The 24590-nt window shown below is 47.7% G+C and overlaps 9 protein-coding genes across 9 annotated transcripts; 5 read left to right on the top strand and 4 right to left on the bottom strand.

Moving 5' to 3' along the window:
- Positions 1–81: 81 nt before the first annotated feature.
- On the top strand, positions 82–5423 carry BDV37DRAFT_236348 (uncharacterized protein). Its single transcript, XM_032080603.1, has 6 exons — positions 82–141; positions 217–401; positions 454–742; positions 806–3679; positions 3732–4382; positions 4436–5423. Exons 2-6 carry the CDS (start codon positions 360–362, stop codon positions 5068–5070), a joined length of 4491 nt encoding a protein of 1496 aa, XP_031946918.1. The 5' UTR covers positions 82–141; positions 217–359; the 3' UTR covers positions 5071–5423.
- A 43-nt stretch (positions 5424–5466) lies between these two features.
- Positions 5467–6529, top strand: BDV37DRAFT_236347 (pre-rRNA-processing TSR2 family protein). Its single transcript, XM_032080602.1, has one exon. The coding sequence runs from the start codon at positions 5878–5880 to the stop codon at positions 6439–6441; it is 564 nt and encodes a 187-aa protein (XP_031946917.1). The 5' UTR covers positions 5467–5877; the 3' UTR covers positions 6442–6529.
- BDV37DRAFT_236346 (translation termination factor GTPase eRF3) lies at positions 6530–9214 on the bottom strand. Its single transcript, XM_032080601.1, has 2 exons — positions 6944–9214; positions 6530–6884 (listed from the first exon to the last, which is right to left on the bottom strand). The coding sequence occupies exons 1-2, from the start codon at positions 9053–9055 to the stop codon at positions 6825–6827; spliced, it is 2172 nt and encodes a 723-aa protein (XP_031946916.1). The 5' UTR covers positions 9056–9214; the 3' UTR covers positions 6530–6824.
- Positions 9215–9609: 395 nt separating this feature from the next.
- BDV37DRAFT_277937 (RanGTP-binding protein) lies at positions 9610–11927 on the top strand (the record flags this gene model as incomplete). The annotated part of the gene is made up of 6 exons (XM_032085908.1): positions 9610–9630; positions 9700–9731; positions 9794–9851; positions 9925–9993; positions 10056–10090; positions 10142–11927. 6 exons carry the CDS (start codon positions 9610–9612, stop codon positions 11925–11927), a joined length of 2001 nt encoding a protein of 666 aa, XP_031946915.1.
- A 1224-nt stretch (positions 11928–13151) lies between these two features.
- On the bottom strand, positions 13152–14935 carry BDV37DRAFT_236342 (BSD domain-containing protein). Its single transcript, XM_032080600.1, has 2 exons — positions 13949–14935; positions 13152–13872 (listed from the first exon to the last, which is right to left on the bottom strand). The coding sequence occupies exons 1-2, from the start codon at positions 14868–14870 to the stop codon at positions 13571–13573; spliced, it is 1224 nt and encodes a 407-aa protein (XP_031946914.1). The 5' UTR covers positions 14871–14935; the 3' UTR covers positions 13152–13570.
- Positions 14936–15140: 205 nt separating this feature from the next.
- BDV37DRAFT_236340 (uncharacterized protein) lies at positions 15141–17338 on the bottom strand. Its single transcript, XM_032080599.1, has one exon. The coding sequence runs from the start codon at positions 17143–17145 to the stop codon at positions 15199–15201; it is 1947 nt and encodes a 648-aa protein (XP_031946913.1). The 5' UTR covers positions 17146–17338; the 3' UTR covers positions 15141–15198.
- A 110-nt stretch (positions 17339–17448) lies between these two features.
- BDV37DRAFT_236339 (putative DNA repair protein Rad4) lies at positions 17449–20774 on the bottom strand. Its single transcript, XM_032080598.1, has 4 exons — positions 19997–20774; positions 19738–19941; positions 19330–19684; positions 17449–19276 (listed from the first exon to the last, which is right to left on the bottom strand). Exons 1-4 carry the CDS (start codon positions 20570–20572, stop codon positions 17517–17519), a joined length of 2895 nt encoding a protein of 964 aa, XP_031946912.1. The 5' UTR covers positions 20573–20774; the 3' UTR covers positions 17449–17516.
- Positions 20775–21193: 419 nt separating this feature from the next.
- Positions 21194–22705, top strand: BDV37DRAFT_236337 (putative pyruvate dehydrogenase E1 component alpha subunit). Its single transcript, XM_032080597.1, has 3 exons — positions 21194–21409; positions 21473–22125; positions 22177–22705. Exons 2-3 carry the CDS (start codon positions 21675–21677, stop codon positions 22680–22682), a joined length of 957 nt encoding a protein of 318 aa, XP_031946911.1. The 5' UTR covers positions 21194–21409; positions 21473–21674; the 3' UTR covers positions 22683–22705.
- Positions 22706–23199: 494 nt separating this feature from the next.
- On the top strand, positions 23200–23818 carry BDV37DRAFT_277932 (thiamine-binding protein; the record flags this gene model as incomplete). Its single annotated transcript, XM_032085907.1, has 4 exons — positions 23200–23259; positions 23361–23466; positions 23589–23691; positions 23755–23818. The coding sequence occupies 4 exons, from the start codon at positions 23200–23202 to the stop codon at positions 23816–23818; spliced, it is 333 nt and encodes a 110-aa protein (XP_031946910.1).
- Positions 23819–24590: the final 772 nt, after the last annotated feature.

Raw genomic sequence — 24590 nt, 5'->3', positions numbered from 1 at the left:
GTTTCATGGCGTCGGAGGCCTGGATTGAAACAGCGACTTGCGACATTCTATATCTTGAACGCCATCCGTTATCGGAATCCCTTATAATCGCGCCTCTATCATGATCGCTTTATCTTGATATATACACCGACTTCATTATTGGTATAGCATTTGTGACCCTTCCCTGCGGTGCGATGGCGCCAGCGAGCTGATCTATTTGCTAACTTCTGCGATAAGTTAACTCCATGGGCTATGGGTTGCTTCTTGGGATATAGTTTGCTTTCCAGACACTCCTGGAGATGATCCCTATCTCTCTTTTAAAGGCTCTTTTGGCTATCAATGAGTATTGCCAGGATCTGCCTCAGAGCAACCGTTAAACCATGGACTTTCCCGGAGGGTCCGTTACAAATATACGCGTCCTTGTAGGTTAATCTTTACTCGGGTTTGATGTAAGCTTCTAATCCAAAAATCTAGGACGGATTCTCCAATATCTACTGGAGAATATATACGGAAGATCCCAACATTACAAATCTTCCAGCCGAGGCTCCAGCTAACGGTTTCACCATCCTTAAGCATTTAAGTCGCCTCAAGGACTTAGAGCTGCGATTGAGGAACTCGGACTGCTTAGTATCGAGTTACCCTAGGCGTCTTGGCTTATGGGTGTTTTCTGCGACTCCAGAATTTGAGTCTGTGGCCTCTTTGCGGTCAGACGAAAGTAAAGGGGAGCAAAGCAGACTTATTGTCGGCTCTTCGACGTTAAAAGGTTTGTACGCTCAAATCCCTTTGAATTTCTTCCGTACCTTGTGCGTTGACTGTATAACCATAGTATCTGCGTCTGGGAGTGTTATGCCTCGTGAGCTAGTTAAGAATCTCTCGACAGATCCTCAGACCGCAGGGAGTTCAACCGGGTCGCAACGACCACAGGCTACCCCCACATCCACGAGACGGGTTGATAGCTATAGTAGCTCTGTTGCAATCTACGCAGCTTTCATTTCAGCCATAACAGGCTCACTTAATCTTCAACTGATTCGTCGCAGCAGTGCGATTCCTCTAGGGTCACGGACCCTCTTCACTGTCATCGAGAGGGATTACTACGAGACCTCCAGAATAGTCAATGATGATCTTTCTTCGATTTCTGCTCTGACTACAATCCAAGTTCAATTGACCTCGGCTGGGAAACTAACAGTGTCTTTGCAGACAACATCACAGCATGGCATTGCCCCGCTATGCAGACCTGGGGAAAGTCCATCCGACGTATGTGATGTAGCTTCCGGAGCTGATATCTGGTTATCACCCAGCGGCTCTGTTGCGAGGCTAGTATCAACCAGCCCAGGTCCACCTAATGCCTCATCCCCGTATCCATCCACGGGAGGCATTGGAACTGATAATTTAGGCGCTGCAGGACGCAAGCAATGGAAAGCCAACGTGCTAGATTGGCTAAGGAACTTTGGGCTGCCGATTGATACTGTTGATGAGACAGCCTGGGTAGAAATTGAAATTTGGGAACCGTTTTACTCCAGGTTAGCTGGGGAGACTTTACGGCTAAATGAGGATAACTCATCTACGCTTCCCTTGAAGCGTGTCCTCTGGCCTGCTGTGTATTGCTTTCGGAGAACAAAGTCAGCATCCCCTGGATCCTCACAATGGATGGAAAGTGCTTGCCCTGTGGTCAGCGATCCTTTGGGTTTCGCAGAGAATTGGCGTGTAGTGGAAAAGCCAAAGCATGATGAGACAAGTCCTAAACCCCCGTCTAGTCATCCAGAACAACAATCAAGGAACACTGAACCATCCTCTGCTACAACTGACATTCTCGAGGGAATAGAAAGCCTATCCCGAGCTTCTGAGTATCCTGATCTCCAGACTATCAGTCTCGTATATCCGACACCACCAGATGGAGCTGCTGTGATGGGGTTGAATCTAGCAGGCGCATCAGACACATTTGCTGAAGAACCAGAGCTTGTGCCATCCCTCTTACAAAACCAAAACAAGCCAAAGTACTACGAGCAGTTTACTGCTAAAGATCGCTCAGACGCTGATCCATCGGCGGGATTTGGCCCGTTAGGTGGGCTTGCGGTAGGATCTGGATTATACGACACTAATGAGGATGATGATCTTTTCGGAGACATGGATGAAAGAGACTTTGGCACCAAAGGAATCACCGATGCAGATTTCAATTTCTTCGATGACCCTAGCTTCGCTGCCATGGATACTGATGACCCTGCTGATGACGCTCAAGAGATGCCTGACATGGCCAACTTAGAGGCCGCAGAGGCACATCCTACCGTCTCTGAAGATGCCATATTAGAAGATATCCCAGCTCAGAAAACACCACCAGAAGATCTTGAAGTAACCCAAGCAAGCCCCGATGAGGTAACACCAAAAGTTCAACATGAGCACCTGGATGCAGAGGAAATCACAGAGGCAGCCTCGCCTTATATTGAACAAAATCAAACAATAAGTCCCCCTTTAAGTCCAGTGGAAATCAAGAGAATATTGTTACCAGAACCCAACGGGGACAGTCATGTTCCCACCAAAGGAAGCCGCAAGCAAAGCTATTACAACCCAGTTGCATTCAAACCAAATATGTCTGCCTGGGATCAGAAGTATGGTGCTGACGGCAAGTTCCGATTCACTACTGCGGGCCCATCTGCTTCCAAAGCGTACACAAATTCCGATATTCCAACTGTCGGTATGCCTCGCCGGCGCATTAAGAGATACCCCACCGCTGGCGCCAGCGCGGTGGGCCTAGATGGTCACGCCAGTCCATCAAGCGAAGGTCATTATCTACAAACGGTTTCGGATTCTAGCAGCGATACAAGCGACGATAGTGATAATAGTGCCTCGGAAAGTGATGCACCACCGTTGCTAAGTCGCAAGCGAAAACGTGCCTGTTCTAACTCCGTCAGCTCGCCGGCCTTATCTCAGGTGAAGTCTCTTGGGGAGGGAGACCAGGAAATCCCTATCCATAGACCTGAGCATTCAATATTCCTGGGAAATTTGTTATCCACTTTCTCTGATTGGTCAATGACCGGTTATTTCTCATTAGCAGAAAATCGGTTATTCCCTGTTCTCACCCGCAAAGACATGCAAATTCAAATTGCCCAGTTATTTGTTGACCAAATCACACAGTCCTCTTTGGACCATAAACTGGATGGAGGCTTCTGTCTCTCCGATCTTGAAGCCAAGGCATATTCAGTTCAAAGTTTCCTCGAAGAGGAAGGTGTATTGGGCAGCATTGAAAGGCTTGATTTGAATAGTTGGATATCCCTACAGGACAATGAACGAGCCTCTCCTGCACCCAACGGCACCGTAGCCCGACAACCCTCTCAACGGAAAGAGACGGGAAAAGGTTCAATAACAAAACTGTCTCCGCCACATTTACGCGTGCGTCGCGGCAAGGAATACTTGGAAGCTCTGCCTCCTGCAATCTCATTTTGGGAAACATTCGGCCTGGAACCAGCCGACGGCCCAAAGGATATCTCAGCTTATTGTATTCATCCTCAAATTGCTGCCGATGCTGCCAATGTATTCCTGGAACGTCTAGGGTTGCTCTACGCTAGTTGTAACTTTGGAAAACATGTTCGGGGATGTAGGTCTAGTGCCTTTGAATGGGGGCTTTGCCCCTGGGACGTTGGTCCTTTGGATACCGCACAGTTCCTGCCTGCAATGCAGTCGTTAAAAGTAATATGCGAAGAGCTTGGTACGTTGGAGATCCGGTGAGCAGTATATTTACCATGTGCTAACATTCACAGGGACGGCACTTTTGAAAGGTTCTCCGAGCAATGACAGCCTAGTAATCTACATAATCAATCCGTTTGCACATGCATCGGCGCTCGTCGATATATGCTCTGCTTTCTGGTGTTTGTTTCAAAAGTATATCACCGACACCGGCAAGCAACAAGCCCGACAGTTGAATGAAGTGGTGCTACAGATCATTCCAATTAGCTTTATAATGTCAACAGGCTCGGTGGTCGTCCCTCCACAAACCCAGTACCTGAACTTGGCACTGGAAATCTACAGTCGATGCCCTCCCAAAGCACTACAGTCGAGTCTCGTGAATTGCGCACCTCCCGTCCTTCTTGCCGAGCCTCTCCCTAGGACGATCAGCTTTAGACTCGCCTCTGAGAAAACCTCACCCTTGCAAGAAGGCAAATGTCTTCATATTGCGTACTCAAAAAGTCAAGATCAGCGCTGGATAAGTGTTGCCTGGTCTGACAACTCTGGGGCACTCCAGCGTACAATTTCTTATAATTTACGCTACCGAAATGCCAGTGCTGTTAGGAGCATTTCGGATGTGCGTAGCGAGATTTGGGTGGCGACAAAGGACATCGTGGATAGAATTCAAGCGCGATGGAAGGTTTTCGTCGTGAGCACTGAGCCTGTCGATCAGGACGAAGTTGATGGTAAGGATGTCACCAAAATGTCTTACGTGCATTCCGCTGATTTGCATTCACAGCATGGACGGGTTTTATCGAGCAGTATAACAAGGCAAACTCCATACCATTAGAGCTGACGATATTGAGCGTAAATACTGCTCCCGATCTATACATTGAGCCTCCGTTCTTACCCATGTCTATGAGCGTCTTTAATCCACAGACCTCCTCAACACCCGTTGCTACACCAAACGCTAGTGGCAACGTCTTCTCGCCGGATCAATGGGGCACTGCGCCTACCCCTCCCAGCGGCGGGAATGCGCCTGCAAATGCTTCAACACCCACAGAACCTACTCTGGAAGCGGAATCCGAATCCGTGCTTACAGATATATGCGATGAATCCTGGGGCGTGGTACTCTCCCATCGCCTCAACAATTCACCTCACCTCACCGAGTACCGACCAGCATTGGCTAGCGGTTACCTACTTCGCCGAAAGGGAGACACCGACGGGGACGGTGTATATGCGATGACCCTTAACCTTATATATACCCAACGACCTTCTTCCTGCGAAACAATTCTTCGAGAAACCCTAGGAATGTACCGTGATCTCGGCACCCTTGCTCGAGCCAGGGGTACCCGCACTGTACAACGAAACACATTACCTTGGCACATCGCCACAGCAGTAAGAGCACAGGAAATGTTAAGTCATGTTTTGTGATTTGTGACTGATTTGATACCATGTTCAACGGCAATGGGTGGCGTTGAAAGTTGATTGGGTTCCTTTTAGCTTCTGTACATAAGCGGCTCTTGTTTGGCGCTCACAAGATTGGATATACCAGGCGTACCTTATTTTTTTTCCCCTCTTCTCTATGTATTATTCAAATATTTCTGCATCAAAGCGCTTCAGGTGTTGTTATTCTTCATTGCATGTGGAGCGGGAAAGCATAACTGGTTTTTAAACTACAGCTTTGTGGCACATCTACTAGGATATATTTCATATACAGCACGCTTTAGATTGAGCTCTTTTTTCATTTAAACTTGACAGCAACTGCCTGGCAACTTCAATATCACATAATTCTTCTTCTAATAGATCACAGTACCTCTAACTCTCCTTATCTAATCATAGTCTCCCAATTCTATCCCGAACACCCCTGAACATTCATCATCAACTCAACGACACTATATATGTGATCACATGACCACAATCCGCTTATCGTATCTAATCTCCTAGTGATATCGAAAAATTCAAAGATTTATACATCAACACCCCAAACCTCCATTGCTCATCTCACAGGGCCATACACACTCCCACGAGCCCTCAGTCCACCGATACCACCATAGCGAACATACCTAACCAATAAAAAACGGAAACTAACACACCGCGCACCAGCAAACATCAAGAAGCATATCCAACCCCACTATATAAATCCGCAACCAACAAAAACCACACCCCCACTAAGAAATCAAATCCGCGCCAGCACTTCTCCCAAGTACCAGTCACAGGAAATCCTCACAAAGCGCCACAATGTCTCAACAAGAGAACCAGCCGAACTCCTCCTACCTCGACCTCGGCATTACGCTCGCAATCCACAACTGGCCCGCTCTCACGCTAGCCGTGCAGTCGAACTGGGGCGGCCCAACGTCATCCGATAAGCGCGATTGGCTCTGCGGTGCCATTTCTGACATGCTGAATGATCGGCCGGAGACGGATGCGGAGGATCTCGAGGACGTGCTCATCCAGGTTATGAATGATGAGTTTGACGTGGTTATTGACGATGAGAGCGCGGTGCCTGTTGCGGCTGAGATTATAGAGGTGAGGGAGTTGGTGGCGAAAGGCGATATCGGTCCTATTAAGCAGATGTGGGAGAACTACCAGACGAAGAGTCAGCAGAAGGCTAGTAATGTTGCGGCGGCTTTTAAGAGGGGCGAGGATGAGGACCAGGATTCTGAGGATGATGATGAGGAGGAGGATGAGGAAGATGTTGATATGGGGGAGGCTCCTGCTTTGGTTAGGGCTCCGAAGGAGAAGGTTGAACCCGAGGTGGATGAAGATGGGTTTACTAAGGTTGTTGGAAAGAAGAAGCGGTGATTTATCCTTCTTTTTATCTTCGTTCCGTGTTTTGGTTGCTATGAGCTGTTTAGATATAGATACTTTCTGCATGTCCATATGGGTATTACTTCATGATCTGATGCGTTGATGGATATACGTGGATATCTACATGTAATGTAAACCGGCGTGAAACGTCCAAGCAAATTTTTTACCATTCCAGCAAAGAAACAGCAGGGAAAAACAATCTATAAGAAAGGAAAATTTCATCATCATCAACCGAGAAGAAGTCTGTGGATCTTCTCATCCACCTTCTGCCCACCCATACCTCCCTGACCGTAGTCGGTTCAATTGCAGCCGTAACCCACCAAGGGTCAAGAAGACTGAGATAGAAGTCGCCCGGTTTTATTTGTGATTATGTATGCTTAGTTCTCTTCCTCAGTCTTGATGAGCTTGGTGATCATACCAATGGCAACGGTTTGTCCCTATTAAAGTTCCAACTGGTTAGCTTTTTAGTCAACTAGTATATAGTACAGCTGCTTACCTGATCACGCAGAGTGAACCGTCCCATTTGGTTGTAGTCCTCGAAACGCTCGACACAGACGGCACCAGCAGTGCTAGTGACATCAAGACGGGCGATGATAGTCTGGCCCTTGCTGGCGAAGGGAGGTGGGCGCTTGCTCCTGCGGCCCGTACCAGGCTCGCACTTGTGCAGCAGGGCGGAGATTGTAACCTCTTCAACAGCTGAGTGAACGTGCATAACACAGTTATAACCGGTAGTGAGAATGCTCTTCAGATCGAGGATCCTAATCTTGGCCTCAAAGCTCGACACACAGTTCACCAAACGCTTAGGAGAGCAAAGTACAAATCCGGGAAGGAGATCCTCTTCTTCCACACCACGAAGACGCATGCGGACTTGGTCACCACAAGTGGCTGTCGGGATCTCATCCTCAGTCTCTCCATAGAGAGCTGTGATCTCAACCTTGGTGCGGTTGGGCATAATGATACAATTGCCGTTCTTCTTGACCACACCGGATTCAACGCGACCTTCCACCATGGTACCCATGTCACGATACTTCGCGGTAATAGGCATCATGAATGGTGCATTGATCTTACGCTCAGGCAATTTCATGTTGGACAGGTACTCCAAAAGGGAGGGGCCATCGTACCAAGGCGCAAGGTCCTTAGGGACACGATCCTTGATACCGAATGTCCTTTGAGCGGAGATAGGCATGAAGGTAAGATCATCCTTTTTGTAACCGAGGGCCTCCAGGAACTTCGAGACCTTGACCGTGCACTCCTTGAAACGAGCCTGACTCCATTCCACAGTAGGGTCGTCCATCTTGTTGACAGCAACGACCAGTTTCTGGACACCTGTGTTTCTCGCCAACAAAGCGTGTTCACGAGTCTGGCCACCCTTTTCGAATCCAGTTTCGTATTCACCCTTTCGTGCGGAGATAACCAGAACACCAACATCAGCTTGTGAAGCACCGCCAATCATGTGGTGAACGTATGCTTTGTGACCAGGAGCATCGAGAATGGAGAAGTGTCTCTCAACAGGTCCGTCAGGCGACTCCACATCAAGCTTGAAGTGAGCACGGCCAACCTCGACCGTCTTTCCCTTGGCTCGCTCTTCGTTCGTCAAATCCAAAGCCCAGGAAAGATACCAAGTCTCACGACCGGCTTCCTTGGCATCTCTCTTATACTTATCCAAAGTTCGCTCATCCACCATTCCAGTGACGTACAGGATGGATCCACCCAGAGTAGACTTTCCGGCATCAACGTGTCCGATGAACACGATGTTCACGTGCTCCTTCTTCTCACCGTAAATTTCCTTCAACGTAGCTTCGTCAACATCGGCTTGTTGCTCCTTGGCAACGGCATCTGCAGCACGGGTAGCCTTAGCAACTTCAGCTCGGGAAGGGCTGGCTCTTCCGGGGCTAGAGCGACCCGACGCAGGAGCAGGAGATGATTTGCCGCTGGCGGCAGCCTTCTGTTCTGCCTTCTTCTCCGTCTTCTCAATAGCCTTAGTAGCCGTCACCTTGGCGGCTGCCTGAGCAGCATCGGGTCCCTTGGAGTCTCCGGGAGTCGCAGATCCCGAAGATGGTGTTTTCGACGCAGGAGCAGGAGAGGGTGTACCGATCGAAAGAACCTTGGTCTTAGGGGCAGCAGGAGAGTCGCTAGCGCCACCGATAGACAGAACCTTAGCCTTAGGAGCGGCGGCGGCGGCAGGCTTGGGCGCTGATTGGGCAGGCTGGGATTCAACAGCCTTGGGCTGCTGCGTAGCTTGGGGTGGCTGTTGAGCAAATTGTTGCTGTTGCTGTGGTTGCTGGTAACCGCCGTATTGCTGGTTGTAAGATTGGTTGTAGCCACCAGGCTGCTGAGCATAAGCTCCATACTGACCATAGGCCTGCTGCTGTTGACCATATTGGTAACCGCCATAGCCTTGCTGGCCATACTGGCCGTACTGTGGGAAGCCGCCGTACCCTTGGAAAGACTGGCCGGGCACGAAAGAAGCGGCTCCTGGTTGAAAAGAGGCCACTCCAGGACGGAAAGAGGGAGCTTGGGCTTGTGGTCGGGACTGTGCGTTCAAGTTGACGCCCTCAGTCTGCTGGGAGAGTTCATCCTCCCAGGACTCCGGAGTTTGGCCGGCCATGTTTAAATTTGAAGAGCAGAAAACAAGGCGAACCAACCAAACACGTCTCTATCAAAAAGAAAGAAGAGATAGTCTGGAGGTGGATCTAAAAGTTGACGAGTGAAGAGTAGTTTAGATAGTGAGGGGCCTTTGGAAAGCGTCGATTTTGCAGCCGCTGACTCAGCGATAAAACGGGCTCTTCCCCGCCTTCGCCCAATCAGGGGACTTTTGCATTGTTTGCTTGGAGGGATTGTAAACGATATGCCTTGGCCATACGGAGTACTCTAGCTGTTTCGCGATGATATTGAATATTACTCAGTAGCGTCCTATTCTGGGAGGAATCGCTAAGAGCGTAGATTTTGGTGGCGTACAGCTCGCGCATGATCTTCTCTTACAGGTTGTCAATCACAGAGTCTGTTATCGATAAGCAACGCAAACCCCTCGAACGTTGTCCGCCACATACAATACATTTTGATATTGGCAATCAATCTGAGATTGGGTTGCCTAACGGATGCAGAAAGACATAAAGGAAACATTAATTGAAGCTAGGCGCCATACGGCTTTGTGGTTGCAATATGGATGCATTCTTGACCAGAGTATGCTCTTATGACTTTACACATCTTGTGTGCGATGCCTGAAACTAATCCAGATTCCATCTTTGGTAGCTCACTCATCAGGCTATGAACTATGCCATTCGGTAGGTACACTGCCTTGAGATGACAACGTCTGTCTTATAGACTAATCTATCTGATATTTTAGCTCCGGAATCGCCATAACAGCCAAATATGCTATTCGCCAGTCGTCGCGGCTGCTTAAAGTAAGCGATAATGGCCATACTGGTCGCTAGCTAGGTGTTCAAGTATTCGGACAAACTGACCTTTCGATGGTAGAATGTCGAGAATGTCGAAGAACGCGAAGAGCTCCTTGTACTACAACAGCGGCTGGAAAGCAAGATCCAGGTAAAGTACTCTGGATGTATGATTTCAGCTGATCCTAACACACTTGCTGATGCGAGGGACAGGTTATTTCACCTGCTATTGACATGATCGAGCTAATGTAGGTAATCCAGACTTATTTGAATTTGGGTTAAGTTCTGACTCTGCCTAGTGCTGCACGAGGAAACACGTCCCTTGAGTCCGCAGTTTCTCTCACACAATCTTTACGGTGGGATATTCAGGCCTTGGGCCAGCGATTGGCGAATGCTGCTGCGTCTGAAGAAATAATTCGAAAGGAGGGGCAGTCCTCAAGAAGTCGCTCTCAAAATGATGAAGAGATCAAGTCCATAATGAAGGACATCAGGAGACTTCTAGTGCGAATCGAGGATGCAGTGCCGCTTATGAATCTTGCCATCACTACCTCCGGAGCCAAATTATCAACTAATCTCCCAGCGACTATATCACCATCCCGGTTGCTGCAGGCCAGTACATTTCTTACCGCTGGTGATACCCAGTACTCAATGTCCCCTTCTCAAGCGGTCCAGATTGGTCCTACTTTTACTCTATCAATGTACATGCTTTTCGCAAGTCATCTCCGACCCCACGACGAAGACGGCATTCGTGAAACAACGTGGAAAGAGGTCATGCATAAAGCACGTTTGAAACTTCGACGAGTGCCAATGGACCTTGCTGTCAATCCCCAAACACAGCTACCGCGCACGCAAATCGCCGCCGAAGCAAGGGTAGATGAGTATGCTTACCAACTCCTAATTATAGAGGATTTAGATGATGGAAGGGTCCATACTTTTGAAGATGATGAGCTTCAGCCTCAGACTTTTGAAGGTGTCGTGTCCGCTGGTGTGCGCGAGATTCTTCCAATACACCAGATCTCGAAGATCTTCTATGCCGACACTGGGAAAATTCTGAATATCAGCCCCGATGGCGAGGTTAACAATCCGGTAATACTCCTGAAGAGAGATATAAATGCTATACCTCCACGGCGTATGGTCGAAAGGGAGGAGGCATTCGGTTATTCAAATGAAGACTCTGATCAAGACGAGGAGGAAGTAGATGAGGTTCAGGCACAGCTGGATGCCCAGTTAAATGGGGCAGGCGCTCCATCCACTTATCCCAACTTTCACGAGAGCTCAATACCAGAAGAATGGCGCCTTCCCAGAGACCTTGACCCTGAGTGGATCGCGTTCGAGGTTTACAATGAAGATGACGAATCAGACTCAGAATTCGATGACGAGAACCCCAGATCCTCAGCCAAGGCGGGATCCATCGATCCAGAGCTTATGGCGAAACTTTCTCTTGATTCGGATGCAACACCGTCTAGACATGGAGCTTTAGGACAGTCGCCCTCTTCTCAGCATATGGCTACAACTACAGTCTCAAACCCTCATTTCAATAACATCCGTACTTCTCTGTCCCTCCTAGAGACACTCCTCCGTCTCACGTCACTACAACAATTTCAGCAGCAGTCCCATCTATCCATTAGCGATGAGCTCCTGAATTTTTTCTTGGAGGAGTCTTCAACCACTGGAGCTGGTGGAGACGAACAGCATCGTCAGCGTCTTCGCGCTGATGCACGCCGCAGAGTCGGATGGGATCCCTACGATGAAAGCCCTATGAAGCGAAGAGGCGAAGATTACCAGTATGGCTGGGTCCCTGAAGGCACACCATCAGCATACCCGCGTGAAGGCAGCGAATTTCCATATTCTCCAAGCGAGAGGCTTCGAGGCTTCCAGCTTCGCTCCCGAGAGCACACACCGGAGACCCCTCCACGGTCTCGTCGTGATACTCCCAGACAACCCGACATGAGACAGCACAGTACCCTACGCAGTACGCCTGCCTATATGGACAGGAGCTCACGGAAGAACTCTCCGCTTCCTAATCGGTCTACACCTGAAGATTCGGAGCGTGTTGGACATGAATCAAGTGAGGAGAAACCATAAATTTTACGATGGAACGCGAATTGCAGGCTAGATATCACTGTAAATATACTGACCACGACATAGCGACGGACTGGTAATTTCATCTGAACGTTTAGAAAGAGCTATCAACGTCGGAGATGCAGAATGTTAAAGCAATGTGTATCACGTATATTTTGAGAAGAATAAAACACACAATACGGCAGTATAGTCAAGGCGTATTCAAGTTGACTCATTCGTAATGATTTGTACGATTTGCTTGATTGTGCTTTTCTTATTTTCCATGAACAATATGTTTTTATCATACGCCCTTCCATCCGCACACTCCCCCCCATCCACTGAATAGAATCATATGCCTCAGGGGTGATGCCTTGCTTCATGACGACTCTAGTCTTTGCTCTGCGTTGCTCGGAGTGGCTCCACAATGACACAAGCTCGACGCTCTTGATTGCGGATCTCGCGACATGGGGTCAGAACCAAAAGAGCATGAATATTGACTTCAAGCACAGACATGTCAATGTCCTAGATAGGCTAAATACCTCACCGATAGTCCATTCACTAGCAAAGAATTCAACATCGAGGCAGCCCTAGTAACTGGCCATAGAATATCCCATTGTGATTTAAGCGAGGAGCCGATCATCTGCAAGGGTTATCATCTGCTCAATCCGTCTCAACGGTTTAAGAATGTGTCTACAATTCAACTTAAAACCTTATTAGCATAGTGAAGAACTGAACATCAACAGCAATTCTCCGCGAAATGCAAGGGATGCATAGGGAAGAGCCTTATCTCGCCCATCGAGCACCACGTCAAATTGTTGTAACCTCTATTGAGCTCCTTGTGCTCGCTTACTGTCTTGCGTGCCTCGAAATGTGTGTTCAATGGAGTCGCCTGTAGCTAGATGGTCATATACTATCTCTTGCAGAGGATAATTACAAGGCAGTATACAGTGGCGACTAGGCAATTCCATGGTAAAATGGGTAGTCTGTATACCTTCTAGATGGTGGATCTACCTGATAAAGTAGAGCGACCATACGAATTTAAAGGGAGATTATATTGTGATCTGTATGGCAAGTCCGAATTGGAGACGAAAACTGGGCTGAATGCAATGGCATCTGTTTCACCCGCCTTCAACTTGGCCATAGCCTGAGTTCTGTCAAAGGCTGTGCAGTATTTCCTATCCTTTCAAAACTTATACTCGAGGGCTCGCTTACGGGGCCACATGGCGGCAAGTAGGAATTAATTAACCAGCTATTCATAGCTATCTAACAAGTCACTATATTACTACCTAAGAGAAATACATATCCATAAGACGATGTAATTAGATATAGAAATCAAGAATAAAGAAGGGAATAAGAAGTGCTAGATACCAGGGTATAAAAATAGAGATAGCTCCCCAGATAGTTCAGAATAATTAACAAGCATCTACCTCATATTTTCAACACTATATATTGATATCACGTCAATCGCTGAAGAACGCAAGTGAATAGGGAGGATCCTGCAACGCCAACGAAGTAGATAAAGAACTTAAAAGAAGCAACAACCCTAACTCCTTGCACCCTCGTTACCAAGTGGTATTCGGACCAGCCAGTGGTCAAGTAATTGGTCAAGTTGTGACTATTAAAGGTACCCTCTTCTATTAACCAATTCGTATTTGAGATTTCATTTCTTACTCCCAGTCATCATCGCTGTCGTCGTCCTTTGCTTTCTCCTTAGGGCTTGCAGGAGTCCGGCTGGTGGCACCACTGACCAAATCATAACTGGATTCACTGTCAGGCTGGGATTGTTGGTCGTTAGACTTGCGAGGCTCGTTGGATTTCAATGCTTTGTTATCAGGAGCAGCGGTGGTAGAGGCCTGAGCGACGTTGGCCTTGTTGCTGTCAACTTTAGCTTGAGGGGTAGAGGGCGAATCAGTATCATCGTCCGAGTCATCATCCCAACCAACCTCTTCCTCGTCGTCAACATTGGCACCTGTAAGCTTTGATCAGATATCTCCTTTTATAGGGCAGGTAGTGCAGCACAATCTAGCAAGCAGCAGAAGACTTACCCTTAAGAAGCTCCTTGCGCTTCTGTTCTTCAGTCTCAATAACGAGACGAAGGAAATAGTATCGGCACCAAAAGTTTGCATAATCCACTTGCTCAGGCACCAGCTTCTCCATCGCAGACCGCAACTCAGGGTACTTCTCAAGATCGGCGGCGATTTCAGTGGTCTTGTTGTCCACATTGAATTTCTCCTTGAACGTAGGCCACTCATCGCTCACCGGGTCCTTAGTGAAGCTCTCCATGTTGGAGTGAATAACATGCAACTGCGCCTCAAACCGAGTAGCATGAATAACCCTTTTGCCCTCCGCATCCTTACTCTCAAAGAGGAGCTTGCTGGAATCCGACTCCGGAGGAACAATGCTAACCGCATCGCGCAACTTTTGTCCAATATTCATTCCAAACCGCATAATAGCTTCATCGGCAGCCTCCTCCGCCTTCTCAATCTCCTTCAGCCGTCTAGCAGCTTCCGCCTTAAACCTCGACAGGAAGCCCTCTCCGGCGCCCGACTCCCTCTGAGCATCCACCGACCGAGACGCCTCCGGAGTAGCAGCCGTCTCCCCCTCACCTGCCTTATCCGTGGCACCGGCATTAAACGCTGTACTCAGGGACAGACCCCGCGTGCGCCCCACAATACTTTGCCTCAGGTCCGAGAAGCCCTTGGCGGCTTCCTCGCTGGCCGCGGCGTACTCCTGCTTCGCGCCTTCGTAGTAAGTCTCGCCCTGTTTGCGAACGTTGTCCCACAGGCCGCCAATGCGCATGCCCCATGGGCTTGCGGAGAAGGCGCGGAAGGTTTCCTGCAGTTCAGCGTTCAGGTCGACGTTTGACTGCTGCTGTGTTTTGTTCTCGTCTTGGGCCGTTCCCTCCTTCTTGGAGGTGTTGTTGGAGGAGAGGATCTCCCCTTGGATATGATCGTATGCTATATCCATGACTTTTGTTTTTGTTTTTTTGTATGTGCGCGATGTAAGTTGAGAAGCCTCGGATCCAGCTGAGTGCTTGATAGCGGAGCTGCGGAGGGGAGCGCCAACTTTTGGGTCAGTGTGATTGATCCGTTCCCGGGGCGATAGACGGGCCGACGCCCCGCTGTCCATTACCAGTAGTTTAATGGATCTACGTGTTCATGCATGCAGATAGTGTATGTATACGCGTGGAAGAGGATATAAAATAAATATTTTTTATTTTTAGTTTTCTTTCATTAGGGCTCATTAATATTTGATGCTTATTGCTTGTAGTATGTGTTCAATATTGCCTTGATAATTAGATATCCGAGTAAGGCTCTCCGATACTATCCTGACTACCCAATATGAACGCCGGCAATGGTATACTTTCCATGACACTTGATGTCAGGAGTGCACTTTTTGATATGATACCTCGTGGCTGAGAGCTTCCATCAGTATCGGCCTTCCTTTGAAATCTATCTGCAGGTTGTGAAGACTCCACCTGCACGACCGATTCTCGTGTAGCAGGTCCACGTTGAATAGTGGAATTTGGATCCTTTGCGCTTTCACAACGTACAATAGGTGATGATTCGGGAACAATGTCTGTCAAAGCTTTGTCTTGGTCTTGGGTTTGAGATTGGGTCTGTGTTTGAGTATATAGAGCACGGTACGGTGATGACCGGAGTTCGGAGGCAGTAGCCGGTTCTTGCTGATTATCCGGAAAGAGCTCCGCCATCTTTTGTGTATTAATCGCGGGTATTGGCTCAAGCGGGAACTGTGTAGCTTGCTGCGGCCTCCGGTAGTATATTGATGCATCCGATGGCAGATTGGTTTCTGATTGCAGTGGACCGGATTCAATATCTAGCCCCGATGGAGGAATTGGTGGAAGTTCTTGAGAATCTTCATTTGGAAGCTCATTATCATCTTCGCAAGTATGGAATTGGTTTGCAGTCACTTCTTCGGAAGGTGAACCAGGTATATTGAATTCATTATCTTGAAAGTCGTCACTGTCGGTTTCAGCGTCTGTTTCATAAACGACAGTCCTCTGTGTGGTCAAAGGGTGCTCATCAAGTTCATGGTGTGTATTAGTTTCTTCGTTTGTGACTATTGTCCCTTTAGTAGAATGGGATTGGGTAGAGCTCGCATTGGTTTCTAAGCTTTCTTTTGCAGTAAGCTTGATTGTCGGCGGAGGATGGGGTTTCATAGATGGCGGTGTTGAATCATGGGACAATGTTCGTTCCGGAATTTGAGGGGAATCCTTTACTCGATCATAGCCAGGATATTCTTCTTTAATGCGTTTAACAGTAGGGGTTGGGGACTCCTGTTTGAGGGGAGAGCGAGTTGCACCGCGGAACTGCGACGATGTGATGATTGCAAGTCCGGGACTCTCTGGAGACTGAGAGGAGGGTATCTCCGATCGCCTAGACTTCCGCGGCGTTACTGGACCTCCAAAAAATCGAGCCGCTTTGGAATCTTCGGCTGGTCTCACTTCTCTATTTGATCGGGACTCGTCATTCAGTTTCTGTCTCTTGGACTCACTTGAAGTGGCATAGGTATCATTCGGACTGCAGGCCGTATCTTCGGCATCTGGAGGATGCAAATTATGAGATTTTCGCTCATGTTTGAGCGGAGTGGTATATGTGTACTCCAATTTGACATCCTCATCCGGCTCGATCTTCAAGTACCGCCTTACATAGTCCATCTGTGTCAAGGTTTTATCTTTCTGTTGTTTGTCCTTGCCCTTCTTGTTACCCTTGGCACCGTCACCACTTTTTCTTCGGCCCCGTTTTGAAGGCCCGTCACCTTGACTGACCACATTGGGCTGCTTAGACCCGAAACTATTCGTATCCCGATCAAATCGGACGCCGCGGGCTCGCGAGACTCGCGAATTCGAAGGTGGTCGATAATCGGCATCATTTCCAGAATCATCTGCTATCTCGATAACCTCCTTATGCTTCCTTGTGCCATTCTTATGTGTCTCGTCAATATAATCGAGATCATCGTCATCTGACTGAGGTTGTGATACCTGCGTCACGAAATCGATCTGAGTGAGTGTCGGTTGATCTCGAGCTCCGGCAACTGAGGTCCTCTTCCAGGACCTAAATGTAGAAGCTGAAGATGCAGGTGTTCCAGTCCTCTTCTTTGAAGTCAATGGCCCTCTCAAGCTGTCAGCTGCCGTTGAAGGACCTGGAGGAGGTTTATCCGGAGTTTGAAACTGTTCCTGGCTGGTCTGCGCGTTCGTCCCACTTGTATCACCTCGTCTCATCGCAAATCAAATCGTGAAGATGGTGTAGTAAGTTGTAATGAGCCATAAGATTTTATTGCCGGTTACTAAATGGAGAATGTTTGGTGGCGTTGTCTTAGCTTTGCTTATTGATTGTGACGACTGGCGATAACTACGCGACCACGCGTCGCTAAGCCATAAACAGATGGTCTGTGCACAACAAAACCATTTAACTTGAATGGGAGTTCTGATGCCTGAACCTTAAGGCAAATTACATCTAACTATGTTGTACAATGCTAACAACCACATGCGCAACTTATTGGGTATCTAGTATAATTATAGTGTATTTGAGATTGCTTAATAATAATCTGATCTAAAGGTAGACTGCACACGTGGCGAGAGGCCTGGGCTCGTTAATCAGACATGAGCCACTCTGGAATCGCATCTTCATCTTCTGGATCATGCGATAACAGGGACCCTTCATTACTAGTCGATCCTTTGTCTGAAGTCACGGGAGATTCAATTCGTGGCTGCGTTGCTGAGAGAGGCTGAGAAGTTACATCAACACTCGCAGAGGGTGTGTTTGCTGTCGTTGACGACTCAATCAAGATAGGAGTATTTGACAAAACCCATTCGGAGACTTTTCGGTCTTCATCCTTAGGATCTTCTTTGTCTCTTGAGTTGGGCGCTGAAGCCTCGGGTGGCGATATTGTGGCGCCTTGATAAGGCGTTATATCTTGAACAGTGTTCGTATCGTCTGACACGACAACAAGCGAGTATAGAGACGGTTCTGCTCTATTTGTGTAAGAGGGACCATTTGCCACATCTGGAACCGAGTCTTCGGCGGTTTCCTGATGGGTCTCACCGTCGTCAGGAATGAATCCTCCGCTGAGAAAATCATCATTTTTGGGCGCAGTGAGGCTTTCAAAGTGGCGTTCTTGAGCGATTTTCTGTGCACCAATAGCTTCCTGGTTTGGTTCAGGGATGAACCCACCGCCGATTTCTTCTGGGTTGCCGTGGCCATTAGTGCTTGATGCAATGCTCTCCTCGTCGTCAGCCTCTTCGCCTTCAACCGCGTAGCTTTGGACTCTTTCTGCGATGCGAAGCCTAAGCAAAAAGTGTTTCCAAAGCCGAAGCGCTTCGGCCGATTTCTGCTCGAGCTCAGCCTGCAACCTTTGGTCTTCAAGGCAACCTAGAACTTCCTTCAATGCCTCCCCATACTCATTAGCAATAACAACACCCTGGACTACGGCCGTCCCATGGCGCCCTTTGAAGTCAAAGCCCGTTACGGCATCTGCGTAGTCAATACCCAAGAGTTTCGCGGCGTGCCTAGCATCAGGATGCTTGATATGGACTCCTCCAGGGGGAACCATGCTCGGTACGTAGATATCTAGGTTTCCAAAGGCATTTTTTGGAACCTTCCCTTGGACGACCGATGGTGGTCTATATAGTTCGGTTTGGTGAAAAGCGTATAAAGCTGTTTCAGTGTACTGTTCAGAGTCCCTACCATCTTCCTCGACAGCCATGGCTTGATTGTTACGGGATTTAACACGCTTCAATGGCTGCTCACCAATCTTTATGTCCCGTCCCAACCGAAACCAGCTGTTCGCACTTCGCAAAGCGTGGACATCAGATCGGCGATAAACAGGTTCCAAAGCTTGATCTTTTGACCCTGATTTGCTAACGCTAACCTGTCCAACGACACGTTTCGGGAAAATAGTTTCATGACGGCGAAGGTGTCGCTCGAGCGCAAAGATCGGGTGATCTTTGAAATCTTGTATATTCAGGGGCATACCCTCCGCAGCAATTTTGGCCGTAAGCTCGCTAATTTCCACTTCATCACGGTCTTCGAGAAAAGGTCTCTCATAAAACCGCATAACCCGGTCCCACCACCTTTCCCCATGTTTGGTAGCCTCCACGCGTAGCTTGCGTGTTTTGGCATTGAATGCCTTGGAGTAGCGGCGCGTCACATCTCTTGCCGAAGCGTCTTCTTCGAATGCAATAACATAACTCATACAGTTATACGGATCACTTGATGGCGGCTCAAATTTGCGAGGTTTCGCAAGCGATTTCGTCACCAATGGGTCAACAGGAACCCACCTCTGCATCGCTTCGTTGAAAGCCTCGACCCAGAATACCGGGTGCAATGATTCCCGGATACTAGGTCGTGAGTCTTCAGTCGTTAATACGGTTATTCAGATGCCTTTTTTTTGTGGCAATACATACTGGCAATGAAGCTCTTCGGCGGAGTTGAGGGTTTAAATTGTGGCCGACCAAGACGTCTGGTCCTTGGCGGTGTTGGCGATGCCCTCCGTTTTGTCAAATCATCGGTAGAGGTATCATGATCATCTGACGAGATCCCGATGATCTGCCGTCCCGGCTTGGTAGGCGTCATTTTTTTGGTTGTCCCAGTGAATGGCAATGGCTGCAATGAACAAATGAGCCTAACTTCCACAGCTGCGGAGCGCAGTAGAGCACAGAACAGCTGTGCACCAAAATCGCGAGAGCCTTGAAGTGTCTTAGCCTGTTTTAGAAAATCCTCCTTCGATAAGAAAACCTCTGCGTCTGACTTAATATCTTCCTAGGACGGCATTAGAAGCACGACCCTTATACTACAAAAGTTGAGTACAATACCACTCTTTGTTTCAAGGAAAGAGAGTCATCTGCCCAATGAGCTCGCTTCAAACCCGGCATAGTAACTCTGAATCTGTTTAGAAAGGCATCGCTGGCCTGATTAAGTCCATCAATGAACGTTGTAGACCTTATATACTGTGGCTGTTCCTGCGACGGATTCAGAAGAGAGATCACGCGTTTTGTCAACATCTGTTTAAGAAACCCCTGGGTTTCATATTAGTTGAGGTGCGAACAGGATCGTGCCAAAGCCAAGGCGTACCTGAATATCTTCATCGTTGCACCAGAGGTTTCGTAACTGGACATGAGACAAGAGGCAAAGCAGATGGGCTTTGTGGACATGTAATCTCATCTCCTTCTCAGCTGCTGTGATTGGCTTCCGCCTTCTAATTACTTTTCGCTTTTGATCCTGATGAGGCTCAAGAGTGATCTGCATGGTCTCATTTTCTCCTCCAGGAACAGTAGTTGGTTGAATAGGAGCAGCAGATGCTTGCAAAATGTCGACCTCTTCCCACTCCATTTCCGATTCATCATCAGAAGAAGAGTCATACACCGTTTGTACTTGCTGGTTGACATTTTCTTTGGCATTTTCTTGCTTCTTTGATGGACTGTGATCTCCTTGCTTTGTAATCTGAGAAGGAGTAGAAGACGACAGTGAATTCCCTTGTACCTTTCGCTTTTTTATTGGTCGATCGTTCTCTAGGCTGCTGGGATCTCGAGCTTCGGCTTCTGCCAGCATCTCCTGGTATACTTCTGGGATCTCATCATCTTGTTTTCTTGAATGGCGACCGCTAGGGGCTGCGTTCTTCTTCGAACGGGCACGAGTCGTGCGAGGCATACTTTCAGCAGGACGTATTCGGAACCATAGGGCTGAAGGTTTGCCTGATCAGATAAATAGTCAAACGCGTCTCAACGCGTGGATGTGGTAAACTAGGAACTGCGATAAGTGCCTTGGTGACTTCATCGCTATGCTAATTAGAGCGCAAATAACGATGACCCTCCACTCGGCGAAGGAATAGGCATGAGATACAGCATTAATTTATGCCTATTTATTTACAAGCATAAGATCTGATGTGTTTGGAACTTTGAAACTAGTTCCAGAATTGTTCAGAGCAACAATGCGTCATCACGGATGCACAGTTGATCCGGTCCGAATTGGTGTCATTTCCGGATCGAGTAATATTGATTCGAGTCGATATGCAAAGTGGCTATAGGTCTTTTTATTGGACGTGCCTGTGGACTGACTAGATGTCCTTTCGGACAATAGGTAGCGTAGCAATTCCAGAACTTTATAGATAGTAGTTTTAGACTTGCCCAAAGGTTAAAAGTAATACTTAGTTGAGGATGTGACCTGATGAGTTAACAATTGCGTCACATATTGTTGATCTGGATGGTCCACTGGAAGCGCTCATTAAACCAACTCCAGAGTGACAAATTCTATAAGTTCTACAGATTCTAAGAACTTAAGTTGGGACTTAAAGCACGTCAAAAGTTCCCTAATTTCCCCTATATTCATTGTGGTCGCATAGTAGCCAGTGGCACTATTGCTATAACCTAAACTATGCTTTCAAGATCCTTGAAAAGAGCTGGGGCGGTCCCTTGGATGCGGCCAGTCCTTTCTTGTACCTGCCGCCGCTCTCTAGCACATGTCGCTAATTTGGAAGACATAACTTCTGTAAGTGACAAATGCATTATTCCTTTGATCGAAGGCAATTAATGACATTTGACGTTTTTGAAGGAGGATGATAAACCGTTTAGTGTTCCGATACCAGAAGATAGCTTCGATACGTATCATTTAGACCCTCCTCCGTATTCAGTTGAAACAACCAAGAGGGAACTCAAACAGTTATACCATGATATGACATTGATAAGGTTTACTTGATCTCTCTGGTCTCTTTTCCCTTTCGGGCCGAGCAATATCGTTGACTCTTCGCAGGCGTATGGAGCTTGCAGCGGACGGATTATATAAAGACAGGAAAATCCGCGGTTTTTGCCATTTATCTACTGGACAGGAGGCAGTCGCTGTCGGTATTGAGCATGCACTTACTAGGCATGACAAACTAATAACAGCATACCGTTCCCATGGGTTTACCTTGATGCGTGGAGGGACTGTGAAATCTATCGTTGGGGAATTGCTTGGACGAAGAGATGGCATCTCCTATGGTAAAGGTGGCTCTATGCACATGTTCTGCGAGAGCTTCTTTGGGGGAAATGGGATTGTCGGAGCCAGCGTCCCAGTAGGTGCTGGAATCGCGTTCGCTCAACAATACAACAATGCAAATAATGTCACCATCGATCTCTATGGTGATGGAGCAGCCAATCAAGGCCAAGTTCACGAATCTTTCAATATGGCTAAGCTGTGGAATCTACCTGTGATATTTGGCTGTGAGAGTGAGCTCACTCTCTCGGGGTACGTTCTTCATTGCACTAACGTGCTTCTAGACAATAAATACGGCATGGGAACCTCTGTTGAAAGAGCCTCTGCCATGACCGAGTACTACAAGCGTGGCCAGTACATCCCGGGACTACGAATCAACGGAATGGACGTCCTTGCTGTCCTTTCCGCAGTCAGATATGGCAAAAATTTCGTCCAAGCAGGAAATGGACCCCTAGTCTATGAGTACCTGACATATCGATATGCGGGTCACTCAATGTCAGACCCAGGAATTGCATATCGAAGCCGTGAAGAATTGAAAGAGCAGCGTGCGAATGACCCAATCTCTACCTTCAAAGAGAGGTTGATTGAGTGGGGTGTATTCTCGGAGGAGGACGCCAAAACAATTGATAAAAATGTACGAAGCAAAGTCAACAATGAAGTGGCCGAGGCTGAAAGGATGCCTGAGCCCGAGACGAAACTTGACATTTTGTTTGAGGATACATATGTTCGTGGTAGTGAGCCGCAGCAACGCCGAGGAAGGACCATCGATGAAACTTATTATCGGGGCTAGGCGAAGAATTTAGCATTTAATACGATCGATACCATAGCTTATAAATGATAAGAGGTTTATGAGATACCGCTGGAAAAAGGTGAGGGTAAGGATGTTTGGAAATTGACGTCTACATAGCCGATCAACTGTCAGTCATGAGATAGATCAAGTTTAAAGTAATCCGTATGTGGCACCAAGCCATGCAGATGAGCCACGGAACGAGTGAGCCCAGAGCGTACAGCTCACCATCAATATAGTTTGGGCGCCGCCCGTATTGCGTGGAACACAACTGTAGGCGCTGGCCGAGATAACCTACACAACAACCAACAGTCTCATTCGTTATTTGCAAGAAACGCCGATGATCAATACGAACGTCACTCTGATAATATGATAGAATGTGAGCTATAATAAACCGCTTAGTATCCAAGCGGAGTTTGCGTAGTTTTTAGATATTCCCAAAGCTTAGGAACATCAACCCTCCAGTACCCACCTTTGATACAGAGTAGCACCAGTCACGAGAACGATAACGGCAACAGACATGGCGACAGCTGATCTGACAACACCTCAGACCTGCATCGCCGATTTCTCCTTGGTTCCGGTAGGTATTCCGTGTTCCAATTAACGATCGTGGTGGAGGGCCATGAAGATGGCAACAAAGACTTGCGTAATGGATGCATTCAGCTGACGCTCGCTTCTTAGATCGGCTCGCAGAGCGCATCATTCTCCAAGCAGATCGCAGAAATTCAGGACCTGCTGCAGAAGTCTGGCCTGAAGTATCAGATGACTGCGACTGGGACGGTTGTTGGTAAGTTGCTGTCATTTGACCATTGGCGAGATGACGTTATATTATGGTTTTGGCGATTCAGGATGACTCTCAGATCGTGTAAGCAAATATGATGAACCGGAGCCACTAATTGAATGATCTAGAGGGACCCTGGGACCAAGTCGCCCGAGTCATTGGATATGCCCATACTTTGATTCACCAGGAGGGCATACCAAGAATCCAGACAGATATCCGCATCACAACCAGGTGAGTGGGCATCTAACAAGGCCATTATTCGATAATCGAACGTCTAACATTGTATACAAATAGGACGGATAAGGAACAACCGATGGAGGGCAGTTTACTGTCCGTTGAGAAAATCTTAGCGACTTGAAAAACGGGCGAAGACAGCTGTGGTTGCAATTCTCAAAATTGGGTTAGCATGCTTTCTTCGGGAAACAAATGTATGCAGAGAAACCACACTGGGGAAGAATTGGGGTGAATTGTACGAAATTTGATTGATATTTAGTTTTGCCACATTCATCCTTCTCTGATGTATTGTACTTGCAAAACTCGAGCTCCCGTCTTCTCGAAAGGGCCAGGATCCTGTACTCCGTACAACCTAACCCTTCTTTTCTAGGCAAATAATGACGATTAATGCAGTTTTGGAAGAACTTTTCGCCGCGGTATAAGAATCTGACATTAAGGCCACGTCTATAGATACCAGGTACTCGGTACCTTGTGTTACACCGATTGACTCGCGACCCGACCGAATGGTCCGGAAGCGATCCTTTTTAACTTTATATTATCGCGTTACCTGATACCCAAAACGTTTGATTGGCCATTGCTACCAACCAGCACCTCCATCCATTGATTATGGTTATCCGTATTTGTCAATTGGAAAGTTTGGTCTGAGGGGTAAGTCCCCAATACCTTGGTAGTAAATTCGCGTAGTTACTGTTTGATATTAGTAAGGGTAAACCTTGGGAAGTATACAGCACAGAAATTTCAAAATTCACCGCAGATATATAGTACTAATGACAGGAAACTATTACAACCTCAAGCAGAAGAGAAAAAGCAGTGATAATACGTATGTGAGACAGAAACATACCTTGTGTGAACCCATTACTCACTAGCAGCAGATCACAATGAAGTTATAGACTAGA

This window comes from Aspergillus pseudonomiae (assembly GCF_009193645.1).
Source record: "Aspergillus pseudonomiae strain CBS 119388 unplaced genomic scaffold BDV37scaffold_2, whole genome shotgun sequence".
In the NCBI taxonomy this organism is placed as follows: Eukaryota; Fungi; Ascomycota; class Eurotiomycetes; order Eurotiales; family Aspergillaceae; genus Aspergillus; species Aspergillus pseudonomiae.
This window is presented reverse-complemented; position numbering and strand designations above follow the sequence as displayed.

Excerpts from the sequence above, each read along its gene's own strand:
- BDV37DRAFT_236348 (XM_032080603.1), top strand. The coding sequence starts at position 360 with ATGGACTTTCCCGGAGGGTCCGTTACAAATATACGCGTCCTT. Across the intron at positions 3,680-3,731 it reads AGTAATATGCGAAGAGCTTG|GGACGGCACTTTTGAAAGGT; the intron begins GTACGTTGGAGA and ends TAACATTCACAG. Across the intron at positions 4,383-4,435 it reads CGATCAGGACGAAGTTGATG|CATGGACGGGTTTTATCGAG; the intron begins GTAAGGATGTCA and ends TTGCATTCACAG.
- BDV37DRAFT_236347 (XM_032080602.1), top strand. The coding sequence starts at position 5,878 with ATGTCTCAACAAGAGAACCAGCCGAACTCCTCCTACCTCGACCTCGGC.
- BDV37DRAFT_236346 (XM_032080601.1), bottom strand. The coding sequence starts at position 9,055 with ATGGCCGGCCAAACTCCGGAGTCCTGGGAGGATGAACTCTCCCAGCAG. Across the intron at positions 6,885-6,943 it reads GGTTCACTCTGCGTGATCAG|GGACAAACCGTTGCCATTGG; the intron begins GTAAGCAGCTGT and ends GAACTTTAATAG.
- BDV37DRAFT_236342 (XM_032080600.1), bottom strand. The coding sequence starts at position 14,870 with ATGGATATAGCATACGATCATATCCAAGGGGAGATCCTCTCCTCCAAC. Across the intron at positions 13,873-13,948 it reads GCGCAAGGAGCTTCTTAAGG|GTGCCAATGTTGACGACGAG; the intron begins GTAAGTCTTCTG and ends CAAAGCTTACAG.
- BDV37DRAFT_236340 (XM_032080599.1), bottom strand. The coding sequence starts at position 17,145 with ATGAGACGAGGTGATACAAGTGGGACGAACGCGCAGACCAGCCAGGAA.
- BDV37DRAFT_236339 (XM_032080598.1), bottom strand. The coding sequence starts at position 20,572 with ATGCCTCGCACGACTCGTGCCCGTTCGAAGAAGAACGCAGCCCCTAGC. Across the intron at positions 19,942-19,996 it reads GCAACGATGAAGATATTCAG|GGGTTTCTTAAACAGATGTT; the intron begins GTACGCCTTGGC and ends TATGAAACCCAG. Across the intron at positions 19,685-19,737 it reads TTTCCTTGAAACAAAGAGTG|GAAGATATTAAGTCAGACGC; the intron begins GTATTGTACTCA and ends ATGCCGTCCTAG.
- BDV37DRAFT_236337 (XM_032080597.1), top strand. The coding sequence starts at position 21,675 with ATGGAGCTTGCAGCGGACGGATTATATAAAGACAGGAAAATCCGCGGT. Across the intron at positions 22,126-22,176 it reads TGTGATATTTGGCTGTGAGA|ACAATAAATACGGCATGGGA; the intron begins GTGAGCTCACTC and ends ACGTGCTTCTAG.